General features: G+C 38.7%; 2 protein-coding genes and 1 long non-coding RNA gene across 3 annotated transcripts in view; 2 read left to right on the top strand and 1 right to left on the bottom strand.

Annotated features, from left to right (window-relative positions):
* The window catches only part of LOC308482307, a 200,547-nt gene that overhangs the window by 50,246 nt on the left and 133,244 nt on the right, over window positions 1–17,057 (top strand). The window lies entirely within an intron of this gene.
* DEK (DEK proto-oncogene) lies at window positions 624–16,456 on the bottom strand. The gene is made up of 10 exons (XM_081015327.1): window positions 16,116–16,456; window positions 14,324–14,461; window positions 12,719–12,820; window positions 12,201–12,310; window positions 9,742–9,836; window positions 8,289–8,409; window positions 6,584–6,769; window positions 5,733–5,868; window positions 4,697–4,845; window positions 624–2,728 (listed from the first exon to the last, which is right to left on the bottom strand). The coding sequence occupies exons 2-10, from the start codon at window positions 14,448–14,450 to the stop codon at window positions 2,648–2,650; spliced, it is 1,107 nt and encodes a 368-aa protein (XP_080871453.1). The 5' UTR covers window positions 14,451–14,461; window positions 16,116–16,456; the 3' UTR covers window positions 624–2,647.
* Window positions 16,111–17,057, top strand: part of RNF144B (ring finger protein 144B) — a 73,640-nt gene continuing 72,693 nt past the window's right edge. Inside the window, exon 1 of the mRNA XM_081015312.1 lies at window positions 16,111–16,246. The gene's annotated coding sequence lies outside the window, so the exon portion shown is untranslated. The remainder of the gene's footprint in view (window positions 16,247–17,057) is intronic.

Raw genomic sequence — 17,057 nt, 5'->3', positions numbered from 1 at the left:
ACTTAAAATGCATTTTATATGGATTTATAACTCATCGCCTCCTGGAAAATGCAGAGGATGTCAGTCTCAAAACAATTACTTCAGTTATTAACTAGGATGACAAATGTCTACTCCACTGCTCCTTTCTGACGATCCTTTCAAAGCAATAGTATTCTGCTAGAGGGAACAGACTTTAGGGCCAACCACATTTCCTGGAACAGGCAAAGATTCCATGTCAGATGGCAGCAATACTCCTCAGCAAAGTTCACTTCCTTCCAATCTGATGGAAGAAGGTGGCAATAATTCTGAAATTGCCTTCCACACTTGTTCCCAGCCTAGCAGGCCATCACTTCAGGCCCACTGGGCCTTAAATACCATGCAATCACATCCATTGCCACAGCTCATCTGCCACTTCTGGGAGTTTGTGCATCAATCGGACACACATAAAACGGTCACTGCCTGTTCCATACATCTACTCAAGGTTAAGTAAGGGTTTGATGTGTTCACACCTCTAGCACAGATTACGCCTCAACATTTGGGTTTGGAATACTCTTGTATCTTATAAAGCAAGGTGATACACAACAGGCACCTTTGTTTCTGTATCATATTTTTACTGTACATGTATTAAAATATCAAAATATACATTTTTCTTAAAGACATTTATTGAATACAAAACTTAGTTACACTCAGCCTTAATATAAAGGATCACATGCAAAGAAAGCAGTAAAAATGATAGATTGATCAACTTACTAGTTGCCGACTAGTTTCAGAACATAGGTCTGTGACTTTTGACTCCTGAACAATACATTAGCAGAACTTATAATCAATACAGTAATGGAGGGGGCTAGTTACATTTCACATTATGACACATACTTGTTTGGCATTTATTGAGAGCTTTAAGTCATGATCATGTGTGCACATTAACAAAAGGTTTCATGAAACTTTTCATTAAATAAAACTTCATGAACAATTGTTTGCAAAACTGAGGTTTTAAATTTCAAAGCTCACACTGAATCAAAGCAGCAGGTGTCTATTAATACATTTAAACACCTATTCATTTATCAACATAGCCTAATTTTGGATACAGACACAGGAAACCTGTCCAGTGGATACCACAAAGATCGTTAAGTTATTCCTTACCATAAGGGAGCTTGATTTTATAGGGATTCTAGAACAGCTGAACACCAAAAATTGCATATGAACTTAGCTCACATACCTTCAGAGAAGATTCTTATACTTACTGCAATTCTCAAAGCTGTTTTGGTTTTTCCTATGTATTTATTTCAGTATGTAGGCTCAATAGAACTGTTGGGAAATGTACTTCAAAGTGAAGGCTACACTTTACCTGCCTCCCACTTGACATCAGTTATGTGTGGGGCTGGGCAAGTGGGCATAATTTGGAAGTAGTCCCCTGCTGGACCTAATTAGACCAACAGGGTAGAGGTTTGTCACCCTTTGGTGTAGGGTATCATGTCAAGCCTTTGGAACAAAATTAGCTGTAGTCCACTCTAGCAAGTTAAACACTGAAAAATATGAGTGCAATTATTCCCTTATAAGGCAAGAAACACCATCTTTTTAAATGCTAGTTAAACTTGTTTCCTAATTAATTTCAGCCTCATTCCTGAACACTGACACTGGTCATAAATCTTCTAAAACACACTGATTTTTTTAAAAAAACCCGACAACCTGTTTTTAAGCATATATATACAAACAGAACGCTTTTAAAAGTACAAAAATAACAATTTGCAAGTTACTATGCTCTTCACAATTCTCAGATATCTTACACATGCAAGATAGTATAACATAATTTAGAGCATTCATGATCAGGACATGTGACTTCTTCCTGAATGAATGGTATGTATTCAAATTAAAAGTAATGCCCAATACTGCAGTATTTGACAGTCTTAGCATGTGTACATACAGATACAACAGTTTTCGTATCAACTGATTTTTAAAAAATTCTCTACATTACAATGCACTAAAACCTACAATAGCTATATTAAATCTGCTTGTACAAAGAAATTCCATGATGTACAAAGTAAAAGCAGGGAACATTGATGGCCATGCAAAAACCTAAGAACTGCATTAAATGCAATTTTTAAAAGTTAAAGTAATTTCCATTAACACTCAGAACATTAAGCCAGTAGAATCATCCCTGACTAAATACTATGTTATGCCCACCCAAAAGGGCGAAACAAAACAAAAATTAAAAAAAGGTTTTGCTGGTGTTTGTAAAATATTTAAATCCACGGGAACAAGTCTGCAGCATTCGTTTTCTTCCCATTAGATCATGAAATGAGCTAAAAAGAGAAGAGTTTGTGTACTTTTAATCTTTAACCTACTTTGTAAATCCCACTTCCCACAAACACATTGCTAGGGCTGCCATTCTAACAGCTTGCTTGGAAGGAAGTTCCAGGGGAATTGATGGGGCTTACTTCCAAGTAATTATGGCTAAGGATGGACTACAGGCCTTTAAGGGTACACTGTGAAACGTTAGATAAGGGGGACTATCTTAAAGTTACTTTAAATTTATTGAGTTGAAACTAAGCATAATAAATGAGTAAACTTTGGGTGGAATTTCAGGAACTGAGATCTTCCTAGGTACCCAACATTTCCAAATTTAAAGAGCAGCTTTTAATATTTGGATCATCACATGATATTTCATTGATCAAGTATTTACCTCTTTCACAGTCTTTTTGATGAAGACTTTTCTGTCAGACAAGTCATAACTGGGATAGCTTTCATACACCTGTAACAACCAATTTAACACAAAGGTAAGTCAAACAGTACATTCCAAACATTCTCCCAATGACTAAGGGTCAAACTGGTTGTACCACAAACAGTATCACATTAGTTTTTAAAATACATTAAGAGCAGGCATGAAAGGTAAGAATCTGGATTGGGACTACTGCATTTGGGGAGGCTGCTTTTTAAAACCTCATTAAAATTGTTCCCTCCCCCAGTTTGCACCACAGAAGTCAAATATTCAAAGCATAGTTAACCATATTCTTTATATGTCATGTCTGACTCCACTCCATTTTTCCAACGTAACATAAAGACTTATACTTACTTGCAAATATTTCTGTTCTCTAACCTGACTCTCACTATGCATGTAGAAGTGTCTAATACAGTGGTACTTCGGGTTACATATGCTTCAGGTTACACACGCTTCAGGTTACACACTCCGCTAACCCAGAAATAGTGCTTCAGGTTAAGAACTTTGCTTCAGGAAAAGAACAGAAATCGGGCTCCAGCGGCGCGGCAGCAGCAGGAGACCCCATTAGCTAAAGTGGTGCTTCAGGTTAAGAACAGTTTCAGGTTAAGAACACACCTTCAGAACAAATTAAGTACTTAACCTGAGGTACCACTGTATAACTTTTGCAATTTAAATGTGAGTACCAGAATGGAGAGATTGCTTGTTTATTAAATTGAAGCATCTCCCTTTACTTTTGATATTGCAAGGGAGGTATAAAAGGTAGATATAATATCCAAATAGACGCTTTTGTGTCAAAATTAGGACTAAGAAGACCCAGAGTCAGTTCTCTGATCCACCTTGAAGAACCCTTAGATCACTCACAGTTTTTCAGTCTAACCTTCACAGTTTTTTTGCAAGGACAGAATAGGGATTGTTTATTGCCCTGCCCTGAGCCCTTGGAGGCAAAGCAGGCTCTGGAGAAACTAGGGGGTGACATGGGACCTATGCTAGTTATCTTTCAGGGGTTAACCTAAATATATTTTACTACGTTTAGTATAATTATACCATACTGTGATAATGGGATTATGACTGCCCCCTAGGAAAACAGACAGCATAAACTGAGTTCACTTGCTTCTTCCTGCACCAACAAGAAAGCATAATAATTTATGAAATGTGCATGCATTTTTACATTTGACTCTAAAGGTTTCTAACTGCAAACCAGTGATGGGGGTGGGGGGAGACAAATCTTCACCGCTTCATCTTTCTTCAGATAATTAACAATGTGAAAGTAGCAGTTAATGGATACCAACTGCAAATCAACATTAGGCAAGGTTGGCAGTTTCGTGTCTATATAAAATGCAGTACAGTGGTACCTCGGGTTAAGAACTTAATTCGTTCTGGAGGTCCATTTTTAACCTGAAACTGTTCTTAACCTGAAGCACCACTTTAGCTAATGGGGCCTCCTGCTGCCGCTGTGCCACTGCCACACGATTTCTGTTCTCATCCTGAAGCAAAATTCTTAACCCGAGGTACCATTTCTGGGTTAGCGGAGTCTGTAACCTGAAGCGTCTGTAACCCGAGGTACCACTGTACAAGGAAAACTAACATGGCAAATGAGATCATTCCTCAGGTATCTCCAATTTACTCTCCCCAGACCACATCTTCCTCCAGTTTTTTTGAATGTGTCCTTGAAATGTTATAATGTCCCTTGCTTGCCTGGATCAAGATATATGAGCAGAAGCCTTTGAATTTTCTTTGGACAGACTGTACCCTATACTTTTGTACAAATATAAAATTACATCTATTGCACCATCCACCGCTGGCAAGTGGCCCCCAGAAGGTTCCCCACTCGGAATATGGCCCTTATGCTGAAAAAGGTTCCTCATTCCTGCTTTTAGGGCCACAGGGAGTTTTCCAAATTTCCCTAATTTGCAAAGGAAAACTTTCCAGAAAAACCCACATTACTGCTGTAAACTGCAAGCAAAACAACGAAAGTGGAAAACTAATGTCATAAATCTGTACCTCTTTACAAATTTGTTTCATTGTAACTTCCTCTAGGTTTGCATTTGCCAGAAGCTTCTTCACTGTTTCTTTCAGCTCTTCATCTGTAGGTGGCTTTTTCAACTTTTTAATTAAAGGCTCATCATCCGAACTATCCTCTGACTCACTTTCTAAATGTAAAGATATTTTTCAATTAAAATGTGGATAATGATTTCTTTCCACTTAAACATTTTCACCTGGACCAAAAAACTGAATGACTTAGTTGTGTTCAAGCACTTTTGAACTTGGGCTTTTCAAATGACAGCTGCCAAGACCAGCTAGCAAGCTTCTTTGGAAATGGAGAGAAGTTTCAAAAACTATTTATGGGGTTGTGGTTTCCCTTCTCTCTGCTCACATATCCCAGCATATCCCCTATTTGTTACCTTTGATCTCCCAACTCTACCTACCTACCACTAAAGGTCTCCTGCTCCCTTAAAACCATTGGCCATTTCACCATTGTTGCCACCTACCTCCTCCCTGGGGTCCCTACAAAGCCAGGGAGGTCACTAAATCAATCACTTAGCTACTCTACTGAGTCCAGGCTTTCTATGATTAAGTGCATGCACACAAGGTATGAAGGGTGATGTATATTAACCTTAAAATCCACCCAGACCAGAACAGGCAGTTAAAACATATATTAGGGAACATAATACCTAGAAAAAGCAGCCGCTTAATATAGAACCCTCAGTTCTAATGCCCTATCTTAACAAAACTCTCTTCTCCTTAAAAGCCATGCTAACTCTAACCATTTCTTTCCTCTCATTTCGTCTCTTCAGCCACTCTTTTTAAACTGTTGTTCTCAACCGACGCTCTTCACCTGCCGCTTGCTCTCACTCCTCCCAACATTCTACCACAATGCCCTGCTGTCAAACATTCTTCCATTCACTTTTCTGTCTTTGTTACAAAGCATCCATCTTTATGCCCCCCCCCCTTTATGTAAGTATGTATAATTGTATTTGTATATACTCTTCTGTTCTTGTCCCTGTCTGCTTGCAGGACCCCAGAAAGATAGGTTCACCTTTTTTGGAATTGTTCTGATTCTTCTTGGTTGTGCTGCTATCTGCTTTCTTGACGTAAGCATTCTTTGTGCCCTTTTTGCTTTTCACAGCTGTCTTTTGCTTGGGTTTTTCTTTTTTGGATGACTTTTTAGGTGGCTGTGGTGTGATAAAGAGAGCATCAAAGTCTATTACAATATAAACCACTCCTAACACTATGAAGCTTCTTGCTAAAGCATAGTTTATTGCTAGAAAGCACTCTTTGCAGCAAAGCCAAAATACACATGCAAGCTATTTGTAACTGCATTATTTCTCTCTAGGTCTAATAATGCCCCTGCATTTTAAGAGAACATGCCTTTCTGCTTTTGCAGGGATACAAAAAGTTACCTTGCATTATATAGTGAAGGTGGTGAACTGGCTAAGTTTGGCCTGTCATCCCCCCCCCAAAGCCATCAGCAGATAGTGACAGTGTCCCATTGCTAGTATGCTGTCACTGTAAGGTTGCAATGGATAATGAAGGTGTGAGGCTGAAAGGCGTTAGCTAGTTCTGTTGAGAACTGTACCTTTGTTTGAGGTGAGCACCAAGCATTTTTGTCCCTAAAATAACAAGTAATTATGCGAAGAACAATGAACCTGTGGTACATTCCTATCCACACCTCTAGCAAACAAGTCTTTGTACTTTATCAGCATCTAGTCACTACTTTCAAGTTTAAGTCTGTTGATCACTAAGCAAATAACTTAAAAGTCAATAGGTCTATGGAATGAAAATATTTTTCTCTATAATCCTATCATCTCCAGCTCAATGCCCTTTAAGCAAATCAGAGAGCCTACTGTAGCTGGCCTTCAACATGGATAGTTTGCAAATAGGTCCTACCTCCTCTTCACTTTCTTTATCTTCTTCAGATGATTCTTCTTTCTCTTTCTTTTCATCTTCCTCACTACTGGATTCATCTGACAGGATCTCAGGACATTTAGTGCGCTTGCCTTTCCGTGCCGTTCCAGAGCTACTGCGTTCCTTTTTCCCACTTTTGTTAGGTGTTTTCTTGGATTTTGGCAATGGCTATTAAATATTGAAAATTGAGGCAATTCAAACAACAAAATAGTTTTAAAACTCACTATCTATTTATTTATAAGACTTTATGGGGGATAAGTAATTGCTTAGACCTTAACCACCTTCAAAGTGTTATCCTTCACTATGGTCATTTTGAAAAGGTACCATGAGATTACAGGTTTCTTTTAGAATGAAGTTATAGACATTACATACATGTATTATTTAAGGATAATGATTCAATTGAAGGTATTTCCTCTATTTAAGATGGTCATACTGTGAGTTCCATTTCTTATGTAGCCAAAACGGTATCATACCTGTAGAATATGGAGGAACTAGCAGATCTGGAGGGACTCCAAAGTTTGCATAAGTTAGAGTTGCCACAAAAGTTGTTGAGTTTTTTATTGGGGGGGGGGTTAAAGTTGTTTATTTATATACCATCCTTCATTTTAAGATCTTTAGTAGGGGAACATCCTCCCAAAATAGCCCAATGAGGGGGAATGGAATTGCACAACAGCACTTCCAATGTTTTCTTGCAGATTCCACTTATTATTTTAGCTATCAATCAGCAGCTTGAATATGGAAGACTGGCAAGTGCAATGTTGCCATTGAGTTTTTGTTTCCCATGACAGGAGCCATGTTTGATGCCAAATATATGGGTGATACCTTCCACAAATGTGGTTCCAGAGGAAAATTCTGGAAAGCAGTGACAAGCTCAGGAAGGATTTCACTCCCCATTTGAAGAGTCTTATTGCAGTATTCCTGGCAGTGCTATAAATAAAGACATCTTTTTCTTTGTTTGTTTTCAGATGCCAGCCTCGCTGACTGTTGGTGTCTGTCTTTTCCAGAGAAGCAGAAACACAAAATTCAGAGACATCGCTTTTCCATTTTTAATAAATTGTTAGGTAATATTGCCTAATACTGTAAGGCAATGAGAACATAATTTGTTATTGAGCTTTTTACTCCAGGTTGAATGCCTCATTCTCAAAACTCGTGGAAGAAAACTTGTGTTTTCATATACACCGTTCAATAGAAATTGCATATTTGTTTTTAAAAGGGCCTCAGCTGTAACAAATGTTTAATAGCTGCTAGGCATGGTCTCTGTATAAAGAACCTCAGAAGAGATACGAACGTGCAATCAAAACCTAGTGATCTTGTAGTACTCCTTGTAAGGAGAATGCTACTGTTCATTTTCCCCTTGAGCTCTGCCTTTGTTCTATTTGACTGCCTTCTTCCATCGCTCTTATTTTCCACAAGAACAACATATAACATATAATATATAATATATAATAAAGAACCTAATAAGATGTTCACTAGTGGCTTAATAGAATTGCAGTCATGTTACTTACATCTTCAAGAGCATATATGAATCAAGGAAAGCATACATGCGATTTTTTGGTGGGGCAAGCCACACAAAACTCAACAACTGTTTGACGTGGGACAGCAATAGCAACTCTACATAAAAAGCACGATCACCACAAAGATGATAAATGTTATTTAAATATAGCTTCATTATTATTTCTTGTCTTACCTTGCCTGAAGGTTTTGGATGCATTAAGAAGTTTAGGATTCTGGCTACCAGTTCACTATTAACTCCTGATCTTTCCAAATCAAGAACTTCACATATACTTTTCAGCATTGCGTTTCTGTACCTAGAGAGAAATACCCTTTATTAAACATAGCTGATAAAAGTTGATCTTAATACACAGGAGCAAAGAGATAGTTTAGTTGACTACCTGCGCTTTCAAATATATCTTACAAGCATACAATTGATGAATTTATTATTTATACTCCACTTTTTGATTTTTTCAAAACTCAAGGCAACTCACAAAAATTAAACAAACCACAGAAATACAATTGACATTTTGACAATATTTCTTCAATGATTGCATGTCCCGTCTTATAAAAACAGTACTTATAATAAAACTAGAAATACCAACCAGGCAGGTAGGAAATATTTTACAGCTAAGGACAGAATTCAAAGATAGAGTTCAAAGGGTATAGGGATTCATTTATTTAAACACCTTCTCAATTTTTTGTCAGTAGAAAGAAGCCACAGTATAACTTTTATAGTTTACGCAAAGATCAATGGTGCAACAACTGAGAAACCTGTGCAGGCCCTCAGGAATAAAATTCACCCTTCAGAAGTTACACCCAACCCCTATTTACCAACATGATTATACCACCATTGTCTAGAAGAGTCTGTGTGATAATGGAAGGAAGGGCAGCTTCTATGGGTTGCCATCTTTACCGCAAGTCAGCCTAAGTACACTGGTAGCAGCTTAGCCCTCTCCATAGAGGGAAGTGCTGGAAATTGCACTATAATGGAAACTGGAAATACCAACTGCCAGGAGGAAAAAGACATTGCCACATGTGCAACCACAGATTCTGAATATCTTAAAACACATCACAAAATACAGTATTCCTTGTATACTGTTTATAACTGCAAATTTATTTTGGATAAATTTAAGTTCTACAAAAGTACTGCACAAATATTAAGGTGGCAGAGAATTTTAAGTTTAAATTAAATGTTGGGGGCACAATTTAGCCAAAGGTATGCACGTTTAAGTGCTTTTCATTTCAAGGGGGAAAATTAAGTATATGTAACTCAACTATTAGAAAAATCACCAATATTTATGTGCTTAAATTTCACAAGACCATACCTCAAGTTTGTGCATGAAAATAGCAATATTTTATTGAACAAGATACTCACTTGTATCTTCAACTAAGTAGTTAATTAGAAACAATTCAGCACCAGTAAACCCATTCATTTTAGACATAAAATGTTCACATGTGTAATATAAAACTATCCTTCAGTAATGTTTATGGATATGGTTTGAAATAGAATACTTATACACTGAAGTTACTGAAATGTGCAGGGATAGAAAACAGGGCTTGAAGCAGTTGCTCTGCTCAAGACTTAAAATGCATGTATTAACATAAATAATGAAACTTGATCATACTAAAAAGTTTTAAAATGTTACTTTTTCAACATCTCTTCCTTTTTCTTATATTGGTCACTTCCTTTTTCAAATGGAAAGCCACTGAACTGGCCCACATTCTTCTTTAATGAAGCAACCTAAAACAGAACACAATAACATGCATTTTAGAGCGGTATTTGCATTATACCAAGCAGGTCTTGATCCAAAGCAGTTCAACTAGGGCTTAGAACAAGTTTTTGTCAACAGAAAATTCAAGAGAAACAGGATGCAACATTTTCCAAAAACAAACTGAGTCTACCTCAAATGTGTTGCTTCTCTGACTATTTGCAGCTGCAATGATCACCATTTTTCAGAAGAGTCTTCCAGTTACCTAGGCAACACTTTCCTATCTTTGAAGACCACAGTGCAGTACAGTAAGGAAAGAGAGGAAAGTGACCCTGCATTGTTGAGGCAGTTGTGATCTTCTGACACATGGTAATTATGGAATCAATTCAAAGGTAAAGCTGGAAAGGGTGCTCAGCCAGATAGCACAGTGAACATCAAGTTGCCGCTGAAGGAGCACTGCAAATTTGTAGCCTATAAACAAGGCTACAAGATTAGCACATAAATTTTTGCTCACCTTTGAATATAACTACCTAATTATGTATGAAATAAATAAGAGCAAATGTTAAAATAGCTCATATACCCTTATTTGATAAGGAATTTTTCATGAAGAACCTCCCCCAATTTCTGTAAGACAGCAAGCTGCTACATGCTGCAAATAATCACATTCATGAGAAACAAAAGGTACACCATTTTTTTAAAAAAAAAACACTAAGTAAAAATATGTACTGAAATATTGGTAAGTTTGTATGGAATATGTTGTATAGAAGCTATTTTCTATATAGACAGATTTGGATTCAAATGACAAATTATACAGGTAATTAAAGTATCTAAAAAGCAGTTCATAAAGCAATTTTGCTCTTCATAACCAAGATAAGCTTAAGCATTTTACAAATAAAAATGTTAGAATAGTAATAGACAAAGTATATTAGAAAGCCTATTATTTCCTATGTATATAACCCTTTCTATGCATGAGAAGAACAAACTTGATTTCAACAAGTTCAATTTCTTCTCTCCCCCTGCATGGCCTTAAAATCTGCTCCAGAGGGTTGGAGGACAACCCAGAGCAGATTTTAGGGGGGTGCAGGAGGGAAGGAAGCTCAAGTGTCCTTGTGGAAGCAGAAGTCCACATGTGCAGTGCTGGATAAAGCCCTTAGCGAAATAATTCTTCTTGTAGATTTTAATGTAGTCAAAATGGTATCATTAATGCCCAAGAGGGAGGTATCAGCAGGCTTGGGAAAACCAAGGTCTACATGCAAACGTGTGTGTGTGCGCGCAAAAGCAGACTCCAAAACAACCCAGTAACCATAGAATGCTGACCACTGGGAGGTGTGGTGGTGGAAGAAGAATGCAAATCTGAGGGAGAATAAAATGGAGTTTCCTGGAAAGTGATGTGGCTGCAACCCTGAACAGGAGCACTACACAATGCAATATTTTGTTACAGGGCCACTTGTTTTAGCAGCAATTTCAAACAAAACAATGATGGAATGTGAGAATCAAAAACAGGCTTAAGACCCTGAGCAAAGACAGGATTGTCCCAGTAACTTCTAGCACCAGCAGACTCTACATTTATCAATCTTAGGTTTATTGAGAAAAAAATGAATATGCAAATGGGGTGTGTGGACAAATTAAAGTATAAAGACTCCATTCCAAAGTCAACTGGATAAGATCCAAATGACTACATCTAGCTTTGTAAGGCAAAGAGCTATTTGGATTCACTTTATTTCCACTGTAACAACCACATGGCAAATTGTTTTTGAACAGATGGGAGCTTCAAATACCCTTTGTATAGGGTCAAAAGCTCAAAGAAAAAAGATAATATAATTAATAATTCCAGGAAGCACAAGTAAGGCCTGGAAATGTAGTTTTCACATAAAGGTAAAGGTAAAGGTATCCCTGCCCGTACAGGCCAGTCGTGTCCAACTCTAGGGTTGTGCGCCCATCTCACTTAAGAGGCCGGGGGCCAGCGCTGTCCGGAGACACTTCCGGGTCACGTGGCCAGCGTGACGAAGCTGCTCTGGCGAGCCGGCACCAGCGCAGCACACGGAAACGCCGTTTACCTTCCCGCTATAAAGAAGTACCTATTTATCTACTTGCACTTAATTGTGCTTTCGAGCTGCTAGGTGGGCAGGAGCTGGGACCGAAGACGGGAGCTCACCCTGCCGCGGGGATTCGAACTGCCGACCATACGATCAGCAGGTCCTAGGCACTGAGGTTTTACCCACAGTGCCACCCGCGTCCCTTCACATACAAACCAGCTATTGGAAAGCCCACTCCACTGATTTAAATGGAATTTATTTACATCTTAGGACTTCAAAGAGTCTCAGCCCTCAGAAACAAGGCCATTCTATATTTCATGACATTTTCAAAACAAATTTGATAGTGTTTTCTAAGCTTACTGTGCCTGGTCTGTTGTATAGAAGTTTGTGCAGATTTCGAAGTTCATCTGTTTTCTTCTTGCTTAAAAAGTACTGTATTCTTTCAATTTCACAAAGTTTTTGCCCCTTTCCTGAAAGGGAAAATGTATTACATTAGTCTATTTAACAACATTAATGCTTACTAATAGTTACTAGATTACACTTATGAGGTGGTTATAGTTATCAGTCATATATATTTAAATGATTGGTATTGTTGTATAATTTTTTGACAGGGGCTGTGGATATTTATTGTATGGGTCCTCCTTAAGATTACCTAACATGGTTCTGCTTGAAAGGCAGTCAAGTGTTGAATTAAATTTAGACAATAATTTCAACATTTTGATATAATGGCTCCAATGCAACCCAATCAGATGGGAGGCATATAAATAATAAAATTGGTATTATTTTTATTTATAACAAGATGAGTTCTAAGTACTTGCTACTTAAAAACATGTAAAGATAACTCATGTTCAATATACAGTATGCAAAAAATAACTTGCCTGGTGTAATTGTAAAAGGTTCTTTCTGTAATGAAGAAACTTGCATGGTCAATCTTTCTACTTTTTTCTTCTCTCTTTTTCCTTCAACAATGAGACTCTTTTCTGAAATAGACAATTATATATAAAATTTTGAAACACAGTTAGTTACCATATAGAACAAACAGACCTATAGATCAAAAGTACATATTTAATATTCTAAGAAACATTCTGGGAACACCCAAAACTGTAGCAAATTAGGGTTGGACTACAGATCTGCCATGGAGATCTACAGATCTGCCACCACACCTGTGGCAATTTTCACTCTGAAACCGGGAATTCCAGGCTGGAATATTTCTGAAGGTTCACTAAATGTTGTACTTATTTTACTTGTTAAAATAAATCTACAACAGCCCTTCTCTAGTCATGTAAGAAAACGCAACCTCCCCCAAGCGCTGTGAAGGATTGTAACTGAGAAGCGTTGTAATGGCAACTTATGAACAAGTGTTCAAGCTTGGCTCTGGAAAGGAGACTTTACATACACACCTGACTGACACTACTTCATTCCTCATTCTCCAACTAACAAGAAATATTTGCTATTTCCCACAGAAAGTATATGTTAATAAAATACGTATTGACCTCAAAAAACTAGTCCCTCTATGAACAAACATGTCTACACAGATTCTAATTAAAATTGAGAAACTAGATAGGAATAGTATCAGCAAGCCACTCATCATACTTTTCAATATCTGAACCCTGAAACAAAGGATGTAACCACCAGAACTGGAATAATGCAAAACACAATGAGGAAGAGAAACAGCCCAGGTCACCTTTATTTATACACAGAACTATTTAAACTCTAATTATCTAAAGCTTACAATCCAGTAATATATACGTATAAAGACTGTAAAATGACTATCAAACCAGATTACTGATTTCCAAATACTAAACTCACCATTTTGCCTAATATACAAGTAAATAAACAAAACATGTAACCTAGGTGCGTTTAAAACCTTACTCACATGCAACATAAAGTTTATACAAACAGATGGCTGTTCCTATATAAAAAGAAGAGCAAGGTGAAGAAGTGCTCATTCTCCATCACCTATACAAAACTGTCCACTTTATCCTACTTGTACTTCTTGGCTCTCCTACCTTTTTTTGAGCCCCAAGCACATCTGTACTCTCTGCAGAGCTGCCCATAACTTATTAATGCTCTAAATTACTAGAGAAAAAGCAACCCAAACATCTTCTCAGAAGGTTACAGTTTGATCTCAGTTAGAAGAGCTATCATTTTTTATTATCATTATTAAAAACTGAGTGCGCATATAATTTTACAGAATACTCAAAGATTTTTAACTAATTTTCCATAAATGCATCCGTAAAAATGTTTCACCTCCAGTGCCATCTGATCCTGGACATTGAGGGGAAAGTGCCTTTTCTTTCCAGCTGCAGCTCTTCACATTATGTTGGACTCCATTCTAGAGTGTTTTTGCTTGGATGGGGGCAAGGGACTACATCTGGAGAGCTTTCTAAAATGTCCTGCTGCACATACAGGCTTTTTGATCTTGACCTACATATTTAGCTTAGTGCAAGTTCTAGTGTTCCTTCACATTAGCGTTTTTCTACCTTTTTCCTCCTCCTCCTCGTCCTCCTCCTCTTCTTCACTATCTTCAACTTTGTCCTCAGTTTCCGGTTCTCTTTCTTCTGTTTGTTCAGCAGACAGTGAACCATCTTTTTCAGTTACAGATGACATGGTTGGTTCTTCTGCATGAAAACACAGGGGAAATATAATGTCAATATGACTTTGATATAAAATAACATTTGATCGTGTGCCCTTCCATCATTCTTGCAACATAGAAAGGAATTCTCCTTAACAGCAAGTTCTCATATACCACATTATTAACAGCTGTGTGACTGTTTTACATACGTTTACATCAACTGCCTTATGTATCAGATACAACATATGGCTAATAAATATGCCGCAAAGTAAAAGCTAGGGCTGAAGGACAAATGAAAAAACATTTACGGAAGTTGGGAGTAAGCAACTGCTTCTTCTGAGAAGGAATTTCCCCCCATACAACTTATTATACACAGCAGTGTTTAATCCTCTGCAATTTTACAGAACTCTAGCTATAGCCTCCTTTGTTAAAAAGAAACTTTCTAAAAACTAGTTTTAATGACATAAAAATACAGGCAGCATCTGAAGAAGGAAAGAGTCAAGTTCCTGTGATCTGTATGGCTACTTATTCCTCATGGTCTTCACACGCTTTTACACCCACACTTACTACCTGTAATCCAGTGAAATAGTTCTGGGGGCCAAGTTCAGAAGTATGCAAATATTGGACACTGACTAAAGCATGCAAGCTGAACATGTGCTTGCAAAATAAACTGTATACACTTTGCATAAATTATTTTGAGCTTTGGGTTTCAACATGGATTCCTAGTTATAAAGGTCCCAAGTGACTTAAACAGAACAAGGCATGTCTTTTTAACAAGATTTCACAAAAGGAAGGAGGTAAACAATCCAAACAACTTGGAAATCTGCTATCCTACACGATCACACATTATGTTAATAGTGTGTGGTGCTGGCATAATTTGATGCCCCATAAATAAGGTATGTAGTAGAATGACAACTGTCTTATGTTTCCATGCACCAACACTAACTTGGATCATATCCCCACTTCAACCAAAAATATTTGAAGCCCACCCAGAGGTCAAAACAAAACATGCAGCAGACAGTAACTGTACTGTTTTTCACCCCATTATGTGAAGTTTCTATTTAAACTTTTACATACACCTATAAAAAACCACCAGCACACGGAAACCACTTTATGCACCCGAACATAAACTCATGATGGTCTTTCTAGGACTGCTGTACTTTCTTCTTCCTAAAACAAACTAAAGCAGTGACGTTTTTGGAATAAGGGTTGTTGTTGTTGGGTTTCCGTTGGCTTTTGCTTTAGCACGACAGAAACTCCGAGCAAAACGGAACATTTTGAAAGAATCCCGCTGGCAAAACAAACGTGACTCCATGCTCCAACCATCTCTTCCTTAAGCATTGATAAGCTCCGGGGTTTTCGGGACCGAGGCAGAAGAAGACAGAGAAAGAGAGGTAGCCCTCATCCCTCCCCCTCCGTGTTCAATCTGCCCCTCACTATAAGTAAACGGTTAAGCCCCCCACAAGGGCAATAATGTCAGGCGAGAGGATTCCGGCGGGAAACGCTGAAGAGACGTCAAGGCCGGGCGGAGGGAACAGAAATCCTGTCAGGCTCCGAGCAAGGAGGCTCCCTGCCGCCTTAACCGTTTCCACAGAGCGGGCTGCGCGCGGCAAACGTCGCTTCCTGGGCGTTCGAAACCGCCACCCAGGCCGTTAGGACCTCGCCTTCGACCGTTATCCCGGGAGCAACGGAACACCCACCTCGTCGCGAGACGGGCACCTCGGGGCACTTCTGAGAAAGTGCCAGCAGCAGCGATGGCGGACAGCCACGGTATTTCTTAAAAAAGAGAGAAAAAAAAGATAAAAGGAAAAAAACACACACCACCCCTCAGGTAACAAGAGCAGCGGCTGGTAGAGACTTAAGGAGAGGGGCGGGACCAGACGTGAGGCTGTTGCTCACTCTTCCCCAGGAAAAAAAAATAAAAATCAACAACGTTTCAAAATGGCGGGTTGTCAAAGGGGAAGAAGGAAGCGGGAAATCGCTGGCCAATCGGCGCTCGGGCCGTCTGGCGTATGAGGCGGGGTTTTGAGAAAGTGACGGGCAGAAAGGAAAGGCCTCGCGCCGCGAACTGGGTGAAAGGGAGGTTTTGTGTTGGGGGGGGAAGCTCCACGGCGCATGCGTGCAACTGGGGGTGGGGGCGGTTCGGAAGTTGCCATGGTGGCGCCCTCGAGCATGCTTGCTGCTGTAGTTGGGGGGCCGGTTCGAATGGCTTTTGTTTTTTTTTTAAGTGGCCGCAAGATGAAAGCGCATTTGCAGCTCCTGAAGGGGAAAGGGACCAGAGTGCAGCCCAATGAGAGCTCTGGTTCTTCTGCCAGCTCAGGCGCGCTAAGCATAGAGAGAAAACCCTGTGTCCATATTGCCACCGATCTGTAAAATCTACCAACAACAACAACAATTTATTATTTATACCCGGCCCATCTGGCTGGGTTTCCCCAGCCACTGGGTGGCTTCCAACAAAATATTAAAAATACATTAAATACTATGCTGCTCCTGCAGCTGCGTTAAGGATTGGAATCAATTATGTATTGTATTTCTTTTTAGATTTGTATACTGCTTTTTTACCAAAATCCCCAGTGTGACTCATAACATTAATAACATATTTCCGTTGAAAACCTTCCAGTTTCAATATTAAAAGACTACAA

Source organism: Podarcis pityusensis, assembly GCF_964106645.2.
Source record: "Podarcis pityusensis genome assembly, chromosome: 7".
Taxonomy (NCBI): Eukaryota; Metazoa; Chordata; class Lepidosauria; order Squamata; family Lacertidae; genus Podarcis; species Podarcis pityusensis.
Note: the sequence above shows the minus strand (reverse complement) of the source record. Positions and strands in the feature narration are given on the sequence as shown.

What these genes read in the sequence shown, in the direction of transcription:
- DEK (XM_081015327.1), bottom strand. Translation starts at nt 14,450, where the DNA reads ATGTCATCTGTAACTGAAAAAGATGGTTCACTGTCTGCTGAACAAACA. An exon ending in AAGGAAGAGATGTTGAAAAA is followed by an intron (nt 8,410 to 9,741) that starts GTAACATTTTAA and finishes ATTTCTCTCTAG; the next exon opens with GTACAGAAACGCAATGCTGA. An exon ending in ATAAAGAAAGTGAAGAGGAG is followed by an intron (nt 5,869 to 6,583) that starts GTAGGACCTATT and finishes ATCACACCACAG; the next exon opens with CCACCTAAAAAGTCATCCAA.